General features: G+C 43.3%; 1 protein-coding gene across 3 annotated transcripts in view; it reads left to right on the top strand.

The window, feature by feature from the left end:
• Window positions 1-20315, top strand: part of LOC126248801 (venom serine protease-like) — a 274056-nt gene that overhangs the window by 192861 nt on the left and 60880 nt on the right. For all 3 annotated transcript variants that reach the window (XM_049950197.1, XM_049950205.1, XM_049950214.1), the window contains exon 4: window positions 6530-6728. In XM_049950197.1, the coding sequence (XP_049806154.1) occupies window positions 6530-6728 (199 nt within the window). The remainder of the gene's footprint in view (window positions 1-6529; window positions 6729-20315) is intronic.

The following is a 20315-nucleotide window of genomic DNA, read 5'->3' as shown; positions in this document are numbered from 1 at the left end:
GTTGAATTTCACCAACAGTAGCGCAAGGAATTCAATGATTAATAATAAGAAGTGGAGGACGGCTAATTAATTTCGCCAACTCCAAACACTCCACTCGTTGCTCTTTGTCTCAGCGACCCTGCGAGCAGCAACGCGTGAACAAACGGCGTGATCTCAAAATAGTGGAGGTTTCACTACTGGGTTAATGTTAACTCAACTCAAACGTCCTCGGGCCGGTGGACAACGAGATTATGGCCCACGCAACTACAGCCCCTCGATTCAGCTGTGCCTGCGTGCCACCAGCGGTTCTGGCATGTCCCCGCACTGCCGGACCTCACTGCTGCTCCGTCCCAACTGAACTCCCTGACACACCCGACCCAGAAAACACTTGACGTCCCTCCAAAGATAGTACAACCGCACTAGATATCAATAACCGCTGCTGCTGCCACATGCAGACAGACAACGCTAGCAAGCGTAGTGGCGCCAGTAAACACAAGAAGAAAACGAGACGCCACTATCCCTATTACACGATGCCAACCTACCAATGGCACCAACGTGAGCCGCAATACGGCTCCACCTCCTCCCCTCAAACACCAACTCGGGGGTAACCCAACAAGTGGCCAAACGAAACTTAATTTGATTAAGATGAACCTGGTATTGCTTACCGGTGTGGTTGTCCTTAACTAGAAGATTAACTGGGCCCAATATACGCATAATAGTACAGGGACCCAGGAAACGGGGAGTGAACTCCCGGGAAAGTTACGGACATATACGTGGTCTCCTGGTTTACCCCTAAAGTCTCGTCGATTACGGTTGTAACGGTCAGCTGTTGTGGGCCCTGAGAATATTGCGCCTGGCACGATTACAGTTTTCTTTGACGATCTGAGGGGTAATATCCGCAGGAATTAGATCTTGAATTCCCTATAAGTTCGAAATGGGGGAATTAACAGGATAAGCAAAGATCAAGGAAACCTGAGTAGCCTTCAAAGCCTCATGGCTGGCGGTATTGAAAGCAAAACTAACTAAGCCAAGGGAGACTAGAATCCCACTTACTGGGCGTCTTCTGATGAAAGATAATCAGTGCGGATTTGAGATTACGACTGACCCTCTTCGCTATAGAGCCCTGCTGGTAATACGGAGTGGTAGTCACGTGCTTCACACTGCTTTGAAAACAGAAAGCCTTGAAGGGAGCCGAAAGAAAGGCCGGCGCATTATCACTAACAATTTGCTTAGGGGGTCCAAAAACACTAAATACGTTAGTTAAATGCGCTATAGTAGTAGCAGCAGTCACGTTACGACTCGGAAGAAGCCAGGTGAACCTCGAAAACGCGTCAATAATAACCAATACGTACCGATGGCCTCTTTTGGTGCGAGGTAAGGGCCCCACATAATCGATATAGAGTTTGTCCATGGGGCAGGATTCGCGCTCAGAACTCAAGAAGCCCTGCTGAAGAGCGTTCTTAGGCTTGGCCAAACGACACAACCGACACCGAGAAACCATCTCTCTAACGTCCCGTTACGCTGTTTTAGTTGACGCTGCATTTTCTAGACGCATGTAACGTAGAGACTTCAGAAAGAAAGGTCCACTTCTCGCCACACGCTAAACCCATTGCGCAACAAGAGTGGCGCTTTGTCAGAACAGAACACGTGTTCCCCTTTTTCCTACACACACAGTTCCGCTGCATCACAGTGTGCGACTGACATTGCGCGGATACTGGAAACGCAGCCAAAAGTTGAAGTACGAGGGACAGTACAATTACTGTGGTGAAAACGTCGAAATTGCATACGGATTCACCGTGAAATTCTGGCAATATGTGGACGAAATGCAAATGTCTAGTCCAGTTGTAGTGAAATGATGCCAACAATTTAACGAAGGCTGCACCGTGCGATTTGCATCTTTTCGGCAGGCTGAAAACATATCTGGATGAGTGCTTTCACTGCGGTTCTCGAACGGCTCAGTGACCTCTAACTGGATTTCTGTCATCGAGGTATGGAACGATTGGTAGAACGTTGCGACCATTATTTACAGAGACTTGGTAGCTACGTTGAAAAATAATATGTATCTGAGTCTTAAGACGTGTAGTGTAGCATTCGATAAAAGCTACTTGGCCTGCCATAATAGTGTCTAACTTAATTTTTGAAGTCCTCTCGAAAAATCAGCATCAACTTTAAGGTATTTTTGTTAGTAGAGATTACCAACTTTAAGTGGGGAAACCACATTCGGAGGCTGTTTGACACTGATATTTTGGGATTTTTTTGGGTGGGAAGAATTACTGAGAATTTAATCAAAATTTTACATCATTTCATTCATATTTCTAACTGTTTTCATGAATTTTTTTTTGAATAATTTGAGCCAAAAATAACAAAGTTACGCTGTGACGTCCGCTGAAGGTTGCGAGTAAAGTTCCCCAATTGCGTGCAGTGTAGCCATACCGATTTTCATCTGAAATCAAAAAGGTTTTGATTTTACATTAATAACTTATTTTCTAAGAATATGAACCTCAATGCAGGTGAAAAAAATGAAAATTAAAAATTTTGCACGCGTTGGAATAATTTACTTCGATTTTCACGATTTTTTCTCTAATTATACAAGAAAAATACCCTTAAAATCATGATATCAGCTCACAAGTTGGTTCATATAATTCATAACGATAGTATTTATACTTTTTGGGTTAGACTGCACTCAAATGTGAAAAAAATCATTTTGAGGTAAACGACTTTGAAAAATAAATTCTCGGAAACTAGAAATTCAAGGAATTTAACAATAATGTAATCTGCGATTCCGGCACCTTACAGTAGTCCTTCTTCTTCCTCATAGGCTTCGTTTGCGCTTGCAGCACTGCTTTCCTTGCTTTCTGACCTTCCTTCGATTCCAGTGAACTACATCTATTCTGCCGGCTCACGCGCTGGTTATCCATTTGTTCGGCATAATTGAAGCTTTGCGTGCCTACTACAATTCCTGCCTCGTTTATGACTATCAGAGAGGATGAATTTCCTTCATTGAATAAGCCCGCTGCTAAATACAATGCCAGTTCAACGACTTTTAGTCCGGAGTGCAAGTGTTAAGGAGCAAATCGCCAAGTAGTGGAATTAAAACTTTCATTCGCATTTTGTGTGGCCACCTAAACATCACTCCAGTATTTCACCCCTTGATAAATCTTCATATATTGGAAGAATTTCCTTCTGTACGTCGGTTCTATGCTCATAAAATTTAAAGAAATGCGAATTTCGCTTTGAAATTTTGACAGCGTATTCTTGAATAGTTAAGCTAACGGTTTATGCAATAAAAACATAGTATTTTTTGAATCTCCTAATGTGGTTTCCCCTCTTAATGCAGCTGTTCTCCGTTTACTACAGTGTTCAGTAGTTAAGTTTTCCCGTGAACGCTGTAAGACGACTGTTTTCACATATGTACAAAATTAACGGTGGCTGACAATTTTCCTCCGTTGTAAGTCTGGAGCGTCCAGGATCACGCTAAACTAACTTAGCAATGTACCAATTTTTGTACTCCTAATTCGTGTTTCATGCCCTGTGTGAGTGAACTATACATACTTCTGTGCATATATACAAGGCGTTGTGGATGATGAGTATTTGAAGTTGTCTATGACATTCACATGAAGGATTCAGATCTCTCCCATAACGACTATTTAAACATGACTTAAATTGCTCAAACAAGTTTTGTACAGCCTACGTATCTGTTAAGGTTTATGGGCTTAGGTTAAAAGGCAGTAAGGAATAAAAGAATAAGCCTAATGTAAAACTTACAGGCAGACTATAACTGTGTGCCAGAGCGAGACTCGAACTCGGTACTTGTGACTTTCGCGGGCAAGTTCTCTACGGCCTAAGTTACCCAAGCAATAATCACTCCTCCTCCCTCCTTTACTTCCAACAGTACCTTATCTCCTACCTTCCAAACTTCACAAAAGCTTTCCTGCGAAATTAGCAGAACTAGCACTTCTGGAAGAAAGGATACTGAGGAGACATGGGTTAGCCACAGCCTGCGGGATATTTACACAATGAAATTTTCACTCTGCAGCGCAGTGTACGCTGATATGAAAATTCCTGACAGATTAAAACTGTGTGCCAGAATGCGACCGCAGGATCTTTGGATTTAGTGGGCAAGTTCTATACCTACTGAGCTACCTAAGCACGACTCACGACCCGTCCTCACAGCTTTACTTCCGCCAGTACCTTATCTCGTACCTTCCTACCTACCACACTCCGATGCAGAGAGAAAAGTTCATTCTGGATACATCTCCCAGGCTGTGGCTAAGCCACGTCTCCTCAGTATTCTTTCTTCCTGGAGTGCTAGTCCTGCTAGTATTGCAGGAGAATTTCTGTGAAGTTCAGAAGGTAGGAGATGAGGTAGTGGCCGATATAAAGCTGTGAGGGCGGGTCGTGAGTCATGCTTCGTTAGCTCTGTTGACGCCGGCACGGTAGCTCAGCGTGTTCGGTCAATGGACTGACTGTCCTATGTAATACAAAAGATGAGTGAAGTACTCAACGATGAACTTGAAGGGATGTCGTGTGATGTCCGCCGACACCCACTGCCGAGAACAGTAACGAACAAAAGGGATAGAGAGGGAGAGAGAGAGAGAGAGAGAGAGAGAATGTCGGTAGAGCATTTGCCCGTGGAAAAAAAAGAAGTTGATACAGAACTTGGTCGCGAATGGCAAAAGTCCCGGGATCGAGTCTCCTTCTTACACACAGTTTTAATCTGCCTGAAAGTTTCACATCAGCGCATACTCCACTGCAGAGCGAAAAAATCGTTCTATAAGCCTCGTATGATTAAAAAATTAGCTTCACTATGAAATAAAAACAAACATTAACGCTGTTCAAGATGGACACCCATACTGATCGTGTGGAGGCGGTTGCCTATTGTCTGGGTCGGTGCAGCCCTCACAATAGCCTCCTAAAGGCAGCAAGTTATTCCGTATTGAGTATACCACATTTCCTCTAGTATATTGAGTCCTTCTTTTGTTCACTCAAGTTTTCCAGGTATGCTCCGACTCTACGTACTACACTACTGGCCATTAAAATTGCTACACCAAGAAGAAATGCAGATGATAAACGGGTATTCAGTGGACAAATATATTATACTAGAACTGAAATGTGATTACATTTTCACGCAGTTTGGTTGCATAGATCCTGAGAAATCAGCACCCAGAACAACCACCTCTGGCCGTAATAACGGCCTTGATACACCTGGGCATTGAGTCAAACAGAGCTTGGAAGGCATGTACAGGTACAGCTGCCCATGCAGCTAGAACACGATACCACAGTTCATCAAGAGTAGTGACTGGCGTATTGTCACGAGCCAGTTGCTCGGCCACCATTGACCAGACGTTTTCAGTTGGTGAGAGATCTGGAGAATGTGCTGGCCAGGGCAGCAGTCGAGCATTTTCTGTATCCAGAAAGGCCCGTACAGGACCTGCAACATGCGGTCGTGCATTATCGTGCTGAAATGTAGGGTTTCGCAGGGATCGAATGAAGGGTAGAGCCACGGGTCGTAGCACATCTGAAATATAACGTCCACTGTTCAAAGTGCCGTCAATGCGAACAAGAGGTGACCGAGACGTGTAACCAATGGCACCCCATACCATCACGCCAGGTGATACACCAGTATGGCGATGTCGAATACATGCTTCGAATGTGCGTTCACCACGATGTCGCCAAACACGGATGCGACCATCATGATGCTATAAACAGAACCTGGATTTATCCGAAAAAATGGGGTTTTGCCATTCGTGCACCCAGGTTCGTCGTTGAGTACACCATCGCAGGCGCTCCTGTCTGTGATGCAGCGTCAAGGGTAACCGCAGCCACAGTCCCCGAGCTGATAGTCCATGCTGCTGCAAACATCGTCGAACTGTTCGTGCAGATAATTGCTGTCTTGCAAACGTCCCCATCTGTTGACTCAGGGATGGAGACGTGGCTGCACGATCCGTTACAGCCATGCGGATAAGATGCCTGTCATCTCGACTGCTAGTGATACGAGGCCGTTGGGATCCAGCATGGCGTTCCGTATTACCTTACTGAACCCACCAATTCCATATAATTCGACCAACGCGAGCAGCAATGTCGCGATACGATAAACCGCAATCACGATAGGCTACAATCCGACCTTTATCAAAGTCGGAAACGTGATGATACGCATTTCTCCTTCTTACACGAGGCATCACAACAACGTTTCACCAGGCAACGCCGGTCAACTGCTGTTTGTGTATGAGAAATCGGTTGGAAACTTTCCTCATGTCAGCACGTTGTAGGTGTCGCCACCGGCGCCAACCTTGTGTGAATGCTCTGAAAAGCGAATCATTTGCATATCACAGCATCTTCTTCCTGTCGGTTAAATTTCGCGTCTGTAGCATGTCATCTTCGTGGTGCAGCAATTTTAATGGCCAGTAGTCTAGTATTTTCAGTAGTCCCACTGCTGTCCTTGCCCGTTAATAAGCGAAAATGTATGAGGTACGGTCGTTTTCCACTCATCAGTGGGGATCTGCGTGTACGAGTCCACTATGACTGCGTCGCGGCTGCTGGACTTTTGCAGACGCGCATCGTGAACGGGAAGGAGACGGGCGTGAACGAGTACCCTATGATGGCGGGGCTGGTGGACCTCGAGCAGGAGCAGGTGGTGTGCGGCGCCAGCATCATCTCGACGCGCCACGCCGTCACCGCCGCGCACTGCCTGCTGCTCTACACAGCTGACACGCTCGCGCTGCTCGTCGGGGACCACAACATCGCCACAGGTACGCTGCACTCTGAGTGACTGACTATCCTGTACTGCGCTTCGTGGACCTTATTTGGATTCACTTTGCACCAGCTAGTAGATGGTGAGACAGATTTATGTAGTGTCTCATCGAAAGACTGTGAATATTCTGATACAGACACCTCATGCCAAACTTCTTTACTTACATGCCTATAATGCACTGAAGTCGTCTTTTGTTTTCCCAGAAAGTACATTACCTCTGTAAGTCTACTGAGGCAACAGCACGTCCGCAATAAATTGGAACCAGAGAGAGAAAATTGTCGGGCCGGCCGAAGTGGCCGAGCGGTTCTAAGCGCTACAGTCTGGAACCGCGCGACCGCTACGGTCGCAGGTTCGGATCCTGCCTCGGGTTCAAATGGTTCAAATGGCTCTGAGCACTATGGGACTTAACATCTGAGGTCATCAGTCCCCTAGAACTTAGAACTACTTAAACCTAACTGACCTAAGGACAGCACACACAGCCATGCCCGAGGCAGGATTCGAACCTGCGACCGTAGCGGTCGCGCGGTTCCAGACTGAAGCGCCTAGAAACGCTCGGTCACCTCGGCCGGCTCCTGCCTCGGGCATGGATGTGTGTGATGTCTTTATGTTAGTAGGTTTAAGTAGTTCTAAGTTCTAGAGGACTGATGACCTTAGAAGTTAAGTCCCATGGTGCTCAGAACCATTTGAAAATTGTTGGTTACGACTCAGTTGGTGTATACGCGACAAGTCGCAAATCTGCTACGAAAATTTTGTGCCTAGTCCTATGGAAATTTTTTTTCTGAAACACACTAGTCCAAAAGTGCAATAAAGTGCACGCTAGTCGATGTTCAATGCATCTGTATTCCACGACATCTGTCGTCTTTCCCGGCAACCATATCTATAACTAGTCCGTCGCGAAAGTTTCAAGGAACACATTAGAACTGTTGTTAAGGGCCGGAAGTAGCGGATGACCGTCTATTTGTTTATGTGGAAATCGACTCATTAACCAAGTTACTGAGGTCAGATACTTCTATATAACTAACACTGGGTAAGACGATGATACTGGGAAACATATTTATTATTACGGTTAAGCGCCCGCAACTATGGCTCCCAGAGACTATTGCAGCAAAAATTTTATTTCAAAAAACGTACATATTTACAATGTTGGGAGTCTTTCTCTGTGAGCTCCTTGATGACGTATGCCGCCTTTTCTTTCATTGGTTCAACGAACTGAAGTCTTGTCAATTTTAATGCACATTTCGCCTTGGGCAATACACAAGGTGCTGGGTCAGGCGAAAACGTGGGTGGTCTAACAATGGGATGCTGTACTTCGCTAGAAACCTCTTAATAGACAATGCATTATGAACCGATACGTTGTCTTGATTTCCACAATTCGGGTCCTTTTTTCTTTATTTTCTCACTGAGTTGAGCGAGAACCTCAAGGCAGCTATGCTAGTTAACATTCTGACCTTCAGGAACCCAGCGAAATACACAAATCCCTGAACTTCGAAAAAAAAAACCTATCACCATCGCTTTGAATCTTTTTCGCTCTCTGTGAAGTTGGGTCCTTCCAGTGCATGGATTGGCGCTTAGTACCTGGATCATAAGTGAAACACCGAGATCCATCACATGTTCTCACTCATTCCAAGAAATTAGGAACATTTTCAATGGTATTCAAAATTGTTGTCGCGGCTCATCCTGTGTTTAACGCCGTTTCGTCAGGTTGGGAGCAGTGATTTCATTAGCACAAAAGTGCAATAAAGCTTCTTTGCTGATAGAGCCACAGTGGCGACAAAGAGCAGTGTTACGACTAATGAAATCACTGCTCCTAACCCGACTAAACGGCTTTAACCCTTGGATGCATATACAGGGCCTCCGAGGACCTTGTATGTCTTCATTTTTAAAAAAATCTGTAATTTTATGTTTGATTTCGAACTGCTTTCCAGTACTCTTTCACTAACACTGTGACATTCCTCCTATCAAGTCTGAACGAGATACCTTTTTAAGTTTTCTGTATAATTCAATACGTTTATCCATACACCGTGAACGCATAAGCAGGGCTTCAGAAGCCCTCACACATTTATAAATGTTCTTTAGCCTATATTGTCTTCAACATTTGTTTGGGAGCAGTTATTAATTCAACAATAACTGTAGTGGTATTTTCAGCAACAGGAGTGCCAACAGCAGCAGTAGCTGTAGTAGTAATAGTATAACTAAAAGATAATACACACTACTTTCACATATTGGCGATGTCGGTGTATTATTGATCTTTTTGCTATTAAATGTTTTATTATTGCATACTATTGTTATCCTGTGCTGCTCTTATCAGCCTCATTGTTACTGTAGTTTGTTTGTTGCTGCAAGGCCCATATTGTTACGAGTATGACTCGTTTAGTGCTGCACAAGCTGCTGTTCGAGAGACACGCCTTTTGATATGGCTTCGACACGCAAAGTAAGAGGGTCAGTCCGTGCAAATGCAGCTAATTTTGAAAGTGTTGTGGCTCAGTGGTTTGAAGAAGATGATTCATGCGAGGAAGGAAATATTTTTGAAGTAGTGAAGAATCAGCCAATGAACCTGCAGATGTGAATATTGAGGCAGATGACAGTCCTTCCGTTAATATTACTTCATCAGAGTCTGAAAATGAAGAACCACCACAACCAGGTATAGAAGACCACACATACATTAGTCGGAATGGAACGATTTGGAAATTAGATCCTCCTGCAACTTTTCGTACCCCTGTCCATAATATCGTAATGAAGGTACCTGGTCCAGCCCGTGGTTTGAAAACCTGTAAACCTAAGGATGCCTGGTTGGTTGGTTTGGGGAAGGAGACCAGACAGCGAGGTAATCGGTCTCATCGGATTAGGGAAAGACGGGGAAGGAAGTCGGCCGTGCCCTTTGAAAGGAACTATCCCGGCATTTGCCTGGAGCGATTTAGGGAAATCAAGGAAAACCTAAATCAGGATGGCCGGACGCGGTATTGAACCGTCGTCCTCCCGAATGCGAGTCCAGTGTCTAACCACTGCGCCACCTCGCTCGGTAAGGATGCCTGGGACTATTTCATCTCCAAGGAAATACTAGAGGAAATCATCAACTGCACAAATATTGAAGGCAGAAGAATGGCTGCTTTACGTGGTAAAACGTGTAAAAACGTTTCGCTTGCTGCAATCGAGGGTTTTCTTGGTCTTTTACTGCTTTCTGGTGTTGAGAAGAGTTGAGATGTCCCTATTAGAGAATTATTCTTGAATGAAAAGGCAAATCCTACATATAAGGCCACCATGTCAGTAAATAGATTCGAGGATATAAGGAGAATGATTAGATTTGATGACAGGCGTACCCGTGAAGCTCGATCTGCAGATGACAAACTTGCAGCTGTTCGCTATGTATGGGAACTATTTCTTGACAAGTGTAGAAATAGAATGATTCCCAGTGATTTGCTCACAGTTGACGAACAGCTAGTCCCATTCCGTGGAAGATGCAGCTTCACCCAGTATACGCCCTCTAAACCAGCCAAGTATGGCATAAAAATATTTTGGTTATGTGATGCTACATCTGCATATGCTTTAGACGGAATTGTTTACACGGGATGGAAGCCCCATGAACCTACTCAGAAAAATCTTGGATTGAATGTGGTGAAAGATCTTGCTAAAAGCATTGAAGGATCATTAAAAAAAAATATTACTGTTGACAACTTCGTTACTAGTGTGCAGCTGGCAGAAGAGATGCTTCAGAAGCAAATTACAGTGGTGGGAACAATCAAACAAAATAAACCAGAAATTCCTAATGAGATGAAACCATCTACCTCAAGAGCGATTCATTGCTCTTTGTATTTAGAGGTGACATTACAATGGTGAGATATGTTCCCAAAAAGAAAAACTCTGTAGTTCTCATTAAAACAATACATCACGACAGAAACATTGATGAAACTCATGCAAAAAAACCCAGATATAATAAAGTTCTATAACTCTACGAAGGGTGGAGTAGATCAAATGGACCAGAAAATTCGTTATTACACTTGCAAGAGACAAACAAGAAGATGGCCATTTGAATTATGGATGAATATGATGGACGTCACAGCAATGAACAGTGAAATTTTATTTTCCGCCCAACATCTGACATACCATAGTGGAAGAAGTGATAAAGGCGTTTGTTCCTAAGAGACTTAGCAGAGGAAATGGTAAGACCACTAATGGAACTTAGTATTCAGATCCCAAATCTTCCAAAGAAAATCGTTGATGCCATGCAAAGATGTGGAGTTCAAACAGATGTCATGTTACCGAACCAACTACCTGTTTCAGGAAAAAGAAGAAGATGCAATTATTGTCCATATAATAAACACAGAAAAAGTGCTATGACATGCATTAAGTGTAAATCCAACATTTGTAAGGAACATAGTGGCGTTCTTTGTGCTTCTTGTCTGTCACATGTTGAAAACTAAGAAAAATGCAATTTTATGTGAACAATGAATAATAACTTTTTGTCAAAATATTGCCTATAAACATAATATTGTGAATAATGAGTATGTTTTAACTGAAGAAAATGGTTGTAATAAATGTTATAAAATGTAAACTGCAACTTATAAGAGAATTAATAAAATCATTTGTATATGTTGTATGTAAATGGATGTAACTAACAAAAATTCACTCTTAGAGTTTTTTAAAAAAATTAATAAAATGTTAATCAGGCCCACCAGATCCTGTTACTGTATCTTAGGAATCTTTCAATATGACAATAAATCTGACAGAAATAAAGTTAACTCCAAAGAATGATTATATGAAAAGAAGAAAATTTTAGATTAGGGCAGGGCCTTGGAGGCCCTGCATATGCATTCATGTGTGTTTTCGGCACCATGCATCCTAGGGTTAAAGACAATATAAGTCTCGATAGGTTCAAGATATTGAAACGTGGTTTCCAGCAAACGATGGTACGCAGAGGGATGCGTAAGTTTATTGCGCCGTTAAGACTCTTGTATCAACAGAGATATTGAAGTAGATATGACTGTTTTAAATTCAATAATGTACTTGTCTAATGGCATTCGAAAGTTCTTTAAAAGACGAGCGCAATGGTATAGCGCTCCTTAATGCGGTGTAAATGCCGCCAAGACGGCCCCTGGTGTCACGTTCAGTTGTTGCGTGCCTCAGGAAGACAGGCTTCCACTACTAAGATAAAACGTGTTTCCTCCTAGCCATGTCAGCTACGGCTTTAATATATACAACATTATGCTAACTTCTGTTTATCAGAAGACCTTGGGAAAACTGTTTCAGATGTGTGTGTGTGTGTACTCATTTTTAAGTGAAAAGGTTTTGCGCTGAAACAAGCAAACAATCGAAAGGCTTGATACAAGGGCAGAGCCTGGCATTACTCCAGCCGCCTTGCCCTTCAATTAGTAAACACTTTTGTGGATATTTATGTGAAAGTTTTAACGCCATCACTATCAAGCATTGAGTCAATGAACTCGTCTTTTCAAGAGACTTAACATGCCAATAAAAAAATCACACTCTCCTCAATATCTGTTTCACACAAGACTTAACAGTATTAATCGCGCAACAGAATTACGTGCCGTGCTGGAAACATCGATTCGACGTCTTGATTCATTCACAACATAAAACGGGTGTTAAGTCTTACGTACTCATCCCGTTTACTTAAACTGATAGCACAGCTGAATATACGAGTACAAAGAGAAAGAGAAACGACACACCACAAAAAAACTATCCTAATGGGACAGAAATCGATAAATGTCATGCACAGACAAACAAATGACTGTATCAGAAAAACTGAATGATGTGTTCAAGAGAAAGAGCAAGTCAATAACGAATTGATCCACCTCTGGCCCCTATGCAAGCAGTTATTCGCTTGTCATTGTTTGACAGAGTTGTTGGATGTCCTCCTGAGGGATATCGTGCCAAATTCTGTCCAAATGGCGCGTTAGGTCGCCAAATCCAGAGCTGTTTGGTGGACCCTGTCCGTAATATTCCAAACGTTATCAATTGGGAGAGATCCGGTGATTATGTTGGCCAAGCTAGAGTTTGGCAATCACGAAGACAAGCAGTAGAAACCACCGCAGTGTGTGGGCAGGCATTATCTTGCTGAAATGTCAGCCCAGGATGGCTTGCGATAAAGAGCAACAAATCGGGGCATAGAATATCGTCAAATGGTTCAAATGGCTCTGAGCACTATGGGACTTAACATCTGAGGTCATCAGTCCCCTATAACTTAGAACTACTTAAAGCCAACTAACCTAACATCCATGTCCGAGGCAGGATTCGAACCTGCGACCGTAGCGGTCGCGCGGTTCCAGACTGAAGGGTCTAGAACCTCTCGGCCACCGCGGCCGGAAGAGTATCGTCAACGTATTGTTGTGCTGAAAGGGTGCTACGTATAACAAAGAAAGAGGTTCTGATATGAATATAAATGGAATCCCAGATCATCATTCCTAACTGGTAAGTGTGATTCTTTGGTAATGTTGTCCTCCTCCCATCCACCACATCTTCAGGTATCACACACAGACACACACACACACAGTTTTTCGAGGTGTAATGTTAATATTTTTCTAGTTTCTTTCCTTTATATTTATCTACTGTTTGTACTGATTAAGATTTTCGGTTACATAACAACTGCACTGCCAAAGATGGCATTTACTCTATTTTCGTACCTCTCTCTCTCGATGTGTAACGTCTTTTTCAGTGTTGTTTACGAATATTGTACAATCGTTGGCGACGATAGTCAATGTGTAATGAAGGCCATGTAAACCGAAAATCTGTCAACGAAATAAATTAAAGCTGTAGAACATCCACAATGTTGTGATCTTCATTTATGAATGCCAAACAGCTTAGATGAATTTTAACATGAACCACCGTTGAAGCAGATTTTCGCAATATGCAGGTGTAATTGCTCACCAGGTCATGACGAAACGTCTCTAGTGACTCTTGTAAACCCTCATGTTGGAGATTTAGCTCCGAAATGTACGTCGGAAATAAAAACCTTAAAGAAACCAAGTACATAAGTCCACATACTTTTATTCATGGATATAATTGAATATTGTAGAGTTAACATTTATACCCAACTCATAAGTTTAGTTTTTTTTGGAAACATCGGTCATCACGTGGCGGAGTACTGGAAAAACATGCTTTTGGTAACAGAGGCTGAAAGCACTCACAAGACATTGGAGAAATTGCGCGGTACTGTTTTGAGCTACAAGAAACTGGTGCAACATTTCGAATGTTTCACAAACGTTAATACAACAAATTCCTTGTTTGAAACTGTGTTTACATTTTTTATTTACGATCTGCTATTTGTTACACATTTTGACTAGGTTTCATCACTTTCTACTTCTGTATAAGTAACTCTCAAGAGATTGTACAGTGCAATTTGCCTTCTCTATTCGAGTGTTAATCGTTGGAAAAATTTATATCTATATGCCTCTGAACACTTCACGATCTCTCGTCTTATTATCGCAATCCTCACGCTGTGGCAGTAGAATGTTCACTCAGTTTTAGTCGAATACCAGGTTTCTAAATTTATACAACAGAATTGTTGGATGTGAGGTCCACCAATTGTGCAAAACACCGTTTTTTCTCAGTACCCAAACATGTTTCGGCACCACTGTGCCATCATCCATGGGTTTTCGTTTTTGTTTATTCTTCACATTTGGTGTGCATGAATTTTCCGAATCACTTTGTTGATTACTATAGGTCGCGTGGCATGTTTTCATGTGCCAAGCACGTGCTTTCTACCTAGTACACTGCACCACCACCAGAGGGCACTGTCGTCTGTTCTGTGACGTAATCCAAGATGGCGGCCATGACGTCAGTTGATGATGCAGGTACCATTATCCAAGATGGCGGGAAACAGTGTGGTCACCACGAGTTATAGACCAAGTACACAGTACTATCATCAGAGGGCACTGTCATCTGTTCTTTGACATAACCCAAGATGACTTTCTGGGGGGGGGGGGGGGGGGGGGAATGACTCAGCCTGCGCTGGGCTGCTTGTGAGAGTAAGGAAGGAGTGTACTTGATTTATTTTGCAACAATTTATTTAGGGAAGGATTTTGAGAGTTAGTATATTTATCACACTGATACAAAACACACGCTCTGACATACTTGGGGTCACGCCACATAGCCTGCAGACCTGTAAACCATTCCTAAATAATGCACAACAAACAATTCCTAAATTACCCGAATAATTACAGTACAGACATGCAAACCGCTCCTAAATAATGCGGTACACTGATGTGTAGACATGCTCATTACTTGTACACCATCCAAATAGCACATAGCACACCCTACAGACACGCCCAAGAAATAGTACAACAGACACGCGCAGGCACTGCACGATGCCCCCTGTCCACGGGACTGCACAGGAGGCTAGCGACAGCCCCCTTGAAGTGATGCAGCCGTCAACTGCCAAGCCATGCACGGGTGCCTGTTCAGGTCTCTCAAGCATGAGGCGGCAGCATCCCTTTCATACTTGACACCTGAGAAATTCCTCTCTAAATACATGTTCACCTAGACACCGTTGCTGACGTGACCACACAGGAGCAAAGACATATTTGCACACTGCTTCGACGCCGGATGCAATCCAGTGCGACCCATCACTCTCACTCTGCTGCCGATGGCATGTGAAAGATCTTCAAATGTTATACTGACATCACTAAACAAGCGCCAAGTCATCCTCTGGAACTCATGCGCATGTGTTTACCGCTGCTGATGCTATACCTATGGATACTGATGTCACAGACTACTCTATAGAAATCTGTTCCAGAATAGCACAGGCTGCTTTCTCCCTAGCGATCTTAATGGAACATACGAGCTGCATCCAGCCATGCGTATCTGCCCCAGTGTGACAGACTCATCGCCGCGAAACGTCACCATGGCGACCCACCATCTAAAAGGTTCTCAGTGCTATTCTGACATCACATGGCTATGTAAAATATGAGCCAAGTCGACCTCTCAGAAATTGTATACTGTCCCAGTAATACCTAAAGCTCACTTTCTTGATGTCTCAGCCACCCAGGGTGGCCGAGCGGTTCTAGGCGCTACAGTCTGGAACCGCGCGACTGCTACGGTCGCAGGTTCGAATCCTGCCTCGGGCATGGATGTGTGTGATGTCCTTAGGTTGGTTAGGTTTAAGTAGTTCTAAGTTCTAGGGGACTGATGACCTCAGAAGTTAAGTCCCATAGTGCTCAGAGCCATTTGAACCATCTTGATGTCTCAGCTTGTATGCAAGGAAATTCTTGCCCCAGCAGAACCTGTTTAAGAATATAGCGCGAAATAACGCCGAATGCATACCTCCTGATGGTCCTAACGTGGCACCCCGCCCATCTCATGTTACCCTTCCTGCTTTCAACATACGCAGACGTTCTCACCGCAATGTAGAGACTCCTATATCCCAGCACAAACGATGTTGTGTGAATTAATCGAGCATTATGATTGGCTCTTATCGAATTTACCTTCCAAATTACTGATGCAGCTGGTTTGGGAGCACCATCCGCCTTTTCTTTCTTTCTGCAGGCGAGACTTTCAGCAGCAGAAACTATTTTACACAGATAGACATATTGCACCGACAATTAAATCCTGCAAAGTGCCCCTACATATCGTCAAATATGAAAAGACTCTTACTCAATTACACTGCCCACCCTCTGAGGACAGGAGCTTGAATACTAGAGTGTGAAACTGATCTCCAACCCAGCAATACATCAACGCATACCTTGTCGATGTAGTAAACATACATTTCCCATCCTGCACCATACAAAATCATTCCTTTTACATCAGTTGTACATATATCATGAAGTCAGACAGCACCGTTTATACTCCTCACAGCACTAGATATTTCCATGCGAGGTCGGCCGTCATCCACCCCCGATCGGTGACCAGAGTGCCCTCAGTGGACCAAAGTCACTCTCAGAACTGTTCTACAAATTCAGGCTCGTTTCCCCTCGGCAAAAACACGTTACTGTTTCTGGTCCGGCCCTGCTTGTGTGCTCGCTTTTCTATACTTATCTCCAGACTTGGGGATTACAAGAACGCATGTATTTTCGCATGGTTTGCCATAATATTATACGAGTTTCGCGGTACTTCTCGATATCAAGCCCACGGCAGCATCCCACCAATCACCCATGCAACATAATTCCCAAGATACAGACTGGAAATTATTTCTCTACAAACCCCAAACTTTAGCGAGGTGGAGCATGCTCTAGACCACTGAGTAACTAGAAACTTGTCCCATCTGCAAAGACCTTTACGCGAGAACTCGAAACAAATAAAGGAAAATGATATTTCCAGTCATGAATACAGATGTCAGTGACGAAACAGATTCCAAATCATCCCTATAATTTACTGAGTCAACTAAGGTGTTTCTCATGTCTAGAGAACCGGCAAACATGTTTTTCACCTGCTAGATGCACACACCACAATCGATGTCCTCTCAACTAAATAAAGGCTCGAAATTTTCACCTGCTAGATGCACGCACCACAGTCCATGTTCCTGCAACTAAATAAAGATGTGAAATGTGCAGAAGCATTCAACTAAACTATATACATGGGACAGAATAATGGTTCAGTGCAAAGAAACGCCCCTATTCAATCTTCTCAAATTTCCACGGGATCACGAAAGATGCCCGACACATACTAAGTATTAGTTCGCTAATCTGCCGTTTAGAGGACGACACAATTAACTCAGCTACATTCCTGCACTCCAACAGATCTTTGTATTTGGATGGCTACTGCCATTAATGGGAAACATGAATCAGGCCCATCACAGAACACGCATAGACAGAATCATTTTACGAAATCGTTCACATATAAATTTTATCCCTGTACTTACAACTAAATGTTACGATCGTGGTCTCAGTTGAACGACATTCGACAATGAGCAAAGTATCGGAAATACAACCTGTTGACGGCTGTGGCTCTGGAAATAGAAATATCAGTACCATTCCTATGACTTCCCTTTGCTATCACAGTGCTCTGCGTCAACTCCATACCATCCTTACAAATGGACAGTCATTTCCTTTGCACATGTCGGAACACAAACACATCCATTATAAGCCTGATGCTCAAGGCGAACCTATACGCACTCCCTACTACTAAGTTTAATATTTCGTCAATAAATGACTCCAGACAATACAAAATAATACTCACAGAAAATGCATGTCTCATAAGTTTTTCTTGTGAGTGCTACCACCGTGTCTTAGAAAGAGAGATTGAATCGTCTTACAAACCTCCTGATGTTAAAAACTCGATCCCAACAACTACTGTATGTTACTGTCACAAGTGGTCTTGGTTCTACAGGTGCTCACAAGTATCCATGTTAAAATCTCTATCGGCTTTATAAATCCACGTATGGCATTACCTACGAATGACGTGTTTTTTTCGGATGAATACCGAGACGGTGATCGCCAGAGTGTATATTATCACACCACCAGTCTGGTTACATGTAACCCACGATGCAACCTCGTCATAAAATCGCTCAATTTTGAAAGTGATTCGGCTAAGGAGAATGGTATGAAACAGGTATTTGCAACCCCCTCACGCCGACACCACTAGATATTTTTCCAGTATTTGTAATGTATTCTGTCTCGATACCATGTCAGAGGTTCTGCAATATTTCCACTGAGTTATAGGCGATGACTAAGAAGTTTCACAAACATTAGTAGATGGTGTGCTGATTGAGGTTGTTAGAAGTGTACACTAGCTTTTCAGATCTCTGATGTTTCGCTGCTAGAAATGATTTCTATGATTTGGAATCATGTCTTTCCATTCAATCACATACCTGCGTTAGATCCTATGGAGAAGCCCTCTAATGATTACAGTCACTAGTGAATCATATTTCTGGCACTCTCATATCTCAAAACGAGCCACCATTCTCGAAACTATCTGCTACAGTAAAATTCCAACATTATTTTAGGTAGCCCCTAGGCATCTTGCAACTACCCTTCAAACTCTACGCTACCGTCCCTGTAGATTTTCGCATGTTGTTGTTCCAATGTAAGCTGGCCGGGGTGGCCGAGCGGTTCTAGGCGCTTCAGTCTGGAACTGCGTGACCGCTTTGGTCGCAGGTTTGAATCCTGCCTTGGGCATGGGTGTGTGTGATGTCCTTAGGTTGGTTAGGTTTAAGTATTTCTAAGTTCTAAGGGACTGATGACCTCAGATGTTATGTCCTATAGTGCTCAGAGCCATTTGAATCATTTTTGTTCCAATGTAAGTCGGAACTAAGTAGAAATCGGAGAAAGCTATATCTACCACCTTCTGCAACCCATGTAGAAACATACTACGCTGTGATAGGACTGTGTTTTGACCATTCAATGGAAACAGGAACTCAGAGAAGGACGAGGATTTCTGCTACTGCACTGTGGTACACTCCCAAACTACATACGAGTACTACAGATCCACGTCCATTCACATCTATCTCCCCAACATGCTATCGTCATTATTTCGTATCATCCATCAGAGAAAAATTACGAACTATAAAAGCTCAACTAACTTCATCCGATAGAGAACTCCCTCCTCCCATATATCAAAAACAAAGACCACATGCGTGCAGGCATTGAGTACGTATGACAGTCCTATTAAATATACAGGTATTGATCAAATGCACAGACCAGTTCAAAGATGGTACCTGCACTCTAGCAGGATGATCATATCCCGCGGACTATACTGTAAGTCGCAAGAGGCGCCCCCTGTGGCCCTGTCTTGTTGTTTGAAACTTTATTTTTCTTTCTGCTCTAACACACTTTGTACACTGCCAAACATGTTGTTTATCTGCCACAACCTCGAGGTCTGTGTCAGGTTCTGAACTGACATTAAGACGTTCTGATCCACTACCTCTCACAGACAACATCACCCCAAAGTACAGTTATCCAAGACGTCGCGCTGTGATGCGACTGTTGTAATTCAAGATGGCTGCCGTGACGTCAATTGATGACGCGAGTACCGTTACCCAAGGTGGCTGGAAAGTGCCACACCCCCTGCCACACGCCCCTGCGGGCAGTTTGAATTTTGGAGGCAAGATAGGTCATTTGGGCTACCTCTAGACGTCGGACTGTGTGAATCATAATGTTACTGCTGTTACCATACCACACTGCACACACTGGATGATTTTAAATAAAAGTTATTTACAACATAAAGAAATTGTACGAGTTTTACAGCGTTGGCGTGGGTTTCCAAACTATATTTAAACTCATCTGTCACATTGACTGAATAGCTGATGGCTCTGCGTTCCGTTTCGACTGATTCCTCATATTGCAGTCATGTATGTGATCGCTGTTTCGGTGCTAGCCATCTGCAGAAGGTGTCACCCAGCCACAAAACTCCTTCTACAACTCAAACAAGCGCTGTCAGTCAATCATTATGTGGTAACCAACAGCGTGCCAGGGGACGGGTGGGATGGATAAGACACCACTGAAGTACTGAAATAATAAGCATCACTGTTGATACTGTGAGCAATTTTAGCAATTTTACACTAATTTGAACACCAACCAATGATGTGACAGCGTGTTTCCCAATTTCAGTATCATAGCTAAACCCCCCCTTCTCCACTTTGCGAGTATCATTGCAAGTGTGGATAGATGACTATGCAGTACGTCCATTCATTGTTAATTCTCGA

The sequence above is a fragment of the Schistocerca nitens genome, chromosome 1 (assembly GCF_023898315.1).
Source record: "Schistocerca nitens isolate TAMUIC-IGC-003100 chromosome 1, iqSchNite1.1, whole genome shotgun sequence".
NCBI classification, from domain to species: Eukaryota; Metazoa; Arthropoda; class Insecta; order Orthoptera; family Acrididae; genus Schistocerca; species Schistocerca nitens.
This window is presented reverse-complemented; position numbering and strand designations above follow the sequence as displayed.